This window comes from Vombatus ursinus, unplaced genomic scaffold (genome assembly GCF_900497805.2).
Source record: "Vombatus ursinus unplaced genomic scaffold, bare-nosed wombat genome assembly UNPS02014789.1, whole genome shotgun sequence".
NCBI classification, from domain to species: domain Eukaryota; kingdom Metazoa; phylum Chordata; class Mammalia; order Diprotodontia; family Vombatidae; genus Vombatus; species Vombatus ursinus.
In genome coordinates, this window is record NW_020954567.1 from 979,857 (window position 1) to 983,660 (window position 3,804).

Here is a 3,804-nt window from a genome sequence, read left to right on the forward strand (position 1 = left end):
ATCTGCATTCAAACTCCACAGTTCTTTCTTTGGATGTAGATAGCATTTTCCATCATGAGACTTTAGGAAACGTCTTAGATCCTTGCATTGCTGAGAAGAGTTAAGTCTATCAAAGTTAGTCATTGCACAATGTGGCTGTTACTGTAACACATTAAATATTGCTCCCAGCTTTATGTTTGCTGCAAATCTGATGCATGTAGTGTCTATGCCCATCTAAATAACTGGTAAAAGCTAGGTCCTGGATGAATCCCAGATTCCTGGGGCACTTCACTAAAGACCTCCACTTCCAATGCGACATTGACACAATGTGACTTTACTTTGGGGATCTTAGTCTTTCAGCCAGTTCCAAATCAACCCAAATGTATTATTCCCCAGCTAACCATTAGGGCAAAGAATTTACCGTGTGGTTAGACACTCTCTCAGACTTAGCACAAGGTTGCAACTAATACTTTGATTTATTCTCACTTCTTTAGGCATAACATAGTTTTCAACCCCCTGTATTTTCCCTTGGTCCATTCTAAGGGGCTGCTGGAAGTCTACTTGAAAGTCTGGCAGCTACTGGTAGATACCCTGTCTCCTGGCCGTGCCTTCTGCTCCTTTCCCCAGAGAGTTTTGAGTTTTCTGTAGTACACCTTGCAACTGAAGCCTTCCCTGAACCCCCCTTTGATGTGACTTTTCAAGGAGTGCAGCGTAGGGTACATGCGGCAGCACGCCACACATTTGTAGCCATTCTGCTGGGTAGGGTGCCACTTGGAAGCTGTCAGGATGTCCTGAGATGTGATGTAGTCCTTGGAGTCCAAGCCTGGTCTTGGTTTCTTGGTGGTTTCCCAGGGACAGGCATTCTCCAGGGAGGAGGAGGAAGAACAGATGCTCTCAGCCATATCCTCAGGCTGGCCAATGTCCCCCCTGCCCTCCCTGCCCTCATCCCGTTGTGCCTCTGGGAAGCTGTAGGTCTCCAATTGACTTTCCTTATCTGTGCACACAAAGTAGCTATAAGGGGAGAACCAGGGCCGGTAGATGGTACAATTCCGCCTCAGCTGTTCAGTGCTTGGCGTGTCCCCCAAGGCATAGTCTATTAAGGGAAGAAAAGAGCTGACTCTAAGCCTCTAGTGCTTGGGGAATCTCTCTGGGCTTGGTAAAGTTGGGGGCTGGGTCTCCCCAGGAGAGGAAGTAAGTTGGATGTCTGAGAAACATCGGTGGAGTTGGGAGAGCAATCTAGGGCAGTCAACCTTTTTTTTTTTTCTTTTTGGTAGGTTAAGTCTTACAGCATTTCAATCTGTGGGGCAAAATAGTCACAATCTTGGGCAAATGATCTTGAAAGTTTGGCGTGACCTGACCGAATCTGGTTGCTTCCTGAGATAGTCCTTCCCTGGAGATAGCCCTTCCCCTGAGACCAGACACAGAGAGACCACCCAGAAGGCAGCCTGGAACACGATCTCATGTTCAGCATTTACACTAGCAATGTTTACATTCATGACCAATTAATTTTTCCTCCCTCTCTGACCTTTTCCCTTTGCCCTGCTCCCTGAGATTCAAGGGGTGGTGGCTTAAAGAGGATTAGATAAAGAAATGCAAGTGGAAAACATGGCATGTGGTCACAAAGCTTCTCAACACCCATTACCTAAGGGAGCAGCCCCCTCACTCCAGTGTCACAGACATAAATGTATGTAGATACATGCATCTACATAGCTGTGTCTATGTGAACACACACACAGTTGGGGAAGACCTCACCTGCTGAGAACACTGTGTTATGTACCCCATGTCGGAGAGCACTGCGTTGGTACTGGGGTGGTGGGACCTGAGCAGGGCTGGGCACCTCACCAGGTACAGGAGTCTTTGAGATGTCTGAGTGACAGAAGGAAACACTCTGGTGAGCTAAAGAGAGAGTCACCCTTCTGGGACATCCAACGGGATTTGGGGGAGATTCTGCTGTGGCTCTTTGTTCTTGTCTTTGCCAAATGACCTCCCAGGACTGAGATGACACCATGAACATGCAGTGCAGTGAGGCAGGGCCATTCCAAATGACTTTCTAGGAGAGTTCTGAATAGGACCATTTCATTGAGATACAGGAAAGAGCAAGCTGGGTAAAGGAGACAACTTTGTTATTCTGCCTATTCTACCCTCTCCCTTTTGTATTTTGTCATGTGTGTGGCCCTCTCTACTGTGGGGTTTTAAGTTTTCCTGAGTATAGTGTTTATTGTGGAGAGTTACAACCACTGATTCCATAGTGTGTCATGGAGGACCCCTTCTATAGTGTTAAGGATAAACCTCTGACCCAAAGACCTCACACATAGTCAAAAAGATGACCAGAGATCAGGATCAAGGTATGTATCCTGGGGGTTCTACCTTGTTGACCCAGTGGAGTTGATTAAGCTTAAGTAGAAAGCTTATCTACATTTATTTCCCAGAGAAATAACAGTTTTTGATCTTGGATGACAATTTTGTAGACATTGTGTTTATATATATAAATTGGGTACATAAGAAGCCTCTCATTGGCTTGCCAAAACCTTATTCCTCTCTGTCCATATCAATGAGTTTTCTCACATTAGGATCCCAGTGGTGAACTCAAAGGCCAGATTTTTCTCTAATCTGTCTAAACAAATCCAGAGCATCCCATGATGATTAGAAAACACATGTATTGTCTTGGAAATCTATACAGGCTAAAGGGGTAAAAAATCCATGGAAAATTGACAGGGTATGTTTTGATCACCCCTGCTATAGAAGCAAAAACAACATTAACCACTTGGTAGTTGCCATGATGGCAAGTATCCTTACCCACCACCCATCTAGAAGAATAAATAATCTGACCCTTTTGAATTTGAGTTTCTGGTCCTGTACATCAGTCGGTGGGGCTAATAAGATACTCCAAAGGAAGATAAACTCATGATTCCCAGCTTCACCCATACTTTACCTGGTAAGCTGGTAGCTCGAGAGGATGTAGTATCAGGAAAAGTATTCATGGCAGAGGAGGAGATCCGTGGTCCTGAAATGCTAAGGAGAGAGAAGTTCTCCATATTCTGACTCTTGGTAAGTTATGGAGATGTCTTTCCCTTCCTCCTTAGATGCTAGTTGTGTTGTCCAGGCGATAAACATTCTGAGATCGTTTGACATCATAAGAAGGTCACATGATTCCACTTGCCAGCACAGCTGAACCAGTTGCTAGCCAAGGAAAGGCTTACATCCCCACTTTCCTTAGGCTAACTCTAAATTCTTATTATTTCACTTGATCCTACTGTTCCTAAGTAACTTTTACATGCATTGTGTCTGGCCTGGGTATCACCCAAGGAAGAATAAGAATCATGATAACATTGTCTCTATAGGACCTTGGTGCCCTCCTATCTTCTTCTTTCTCTGGTCACTTCAATGCCTTCTCACCCGGCTCTAAAAATCTGTTTTTCCTTATTAATTCCCTTGTTGCCTCCCTACCCTCAAAAAATAAAAATAAAATCAAGCACCCTGTTCCAAGCTATCTTTGTCACCATGGTCTTCCATTAGGATGTGTGACAGTGCACTAAGTTATATAGGATGGGAAGATATCATTTGGAAGAGTCATGGTCCCTACTGAGAAGGGACTGGCAAAGTTGTAAGTGTATGGGGCATGTGGAAAAGTGTGTGGACTTGCCTGTGGGGAGAGAAGAAAGGTGAGTAGGAGAGGAAGGGAGAATTAGTCTTTCTTTCTGTATTTCTTCAAAGTGCCTAACCAGTGAGGAGGTAGTGAGATAAATGTGATGTTAATACCATTCCTTCACTGAGATCATAGGAATGTGTAATATAATAAATGCCCCTGTTTGCCAGAAGCATCTG

The 3,804-nt window shown here is 44.5% G+C and overlaps 2 protein-coding genes across 6 annotated transcripts in view; one reads left to right on the top strand and one right to left on the bottom strand.

Annotated features, from left to right (window-relative positions):
• LOC114047482 (carboxyl-terminal PDZ ligand of neuronal nitric oxide synthase protein-like) overlaps window positions 1-3,804 on the top strand; it is a 379,736-nt gene that overhangs the window by 359,486 nt on the left and 16,446 nt on the right. The window lies entirely within an intron of this gene.
• Window positions 537-3,014, bottom strand: SPATA46 (spermatogenesis associated 46). The gene is made up of 3 exons (XM_027868348.1): window positions 2,912-3,014; window positions 1,732-1,845; window positions 537-1,072 (listed from the first exon to the last, which is right to left on the bottom strand). Exons 1-3 carry the CDS (start codon window positions 3,012-3,014, stop codon window positions 537-539), a joined length of 753 nt encoding a protein of 250 aa, XP_027724149.1.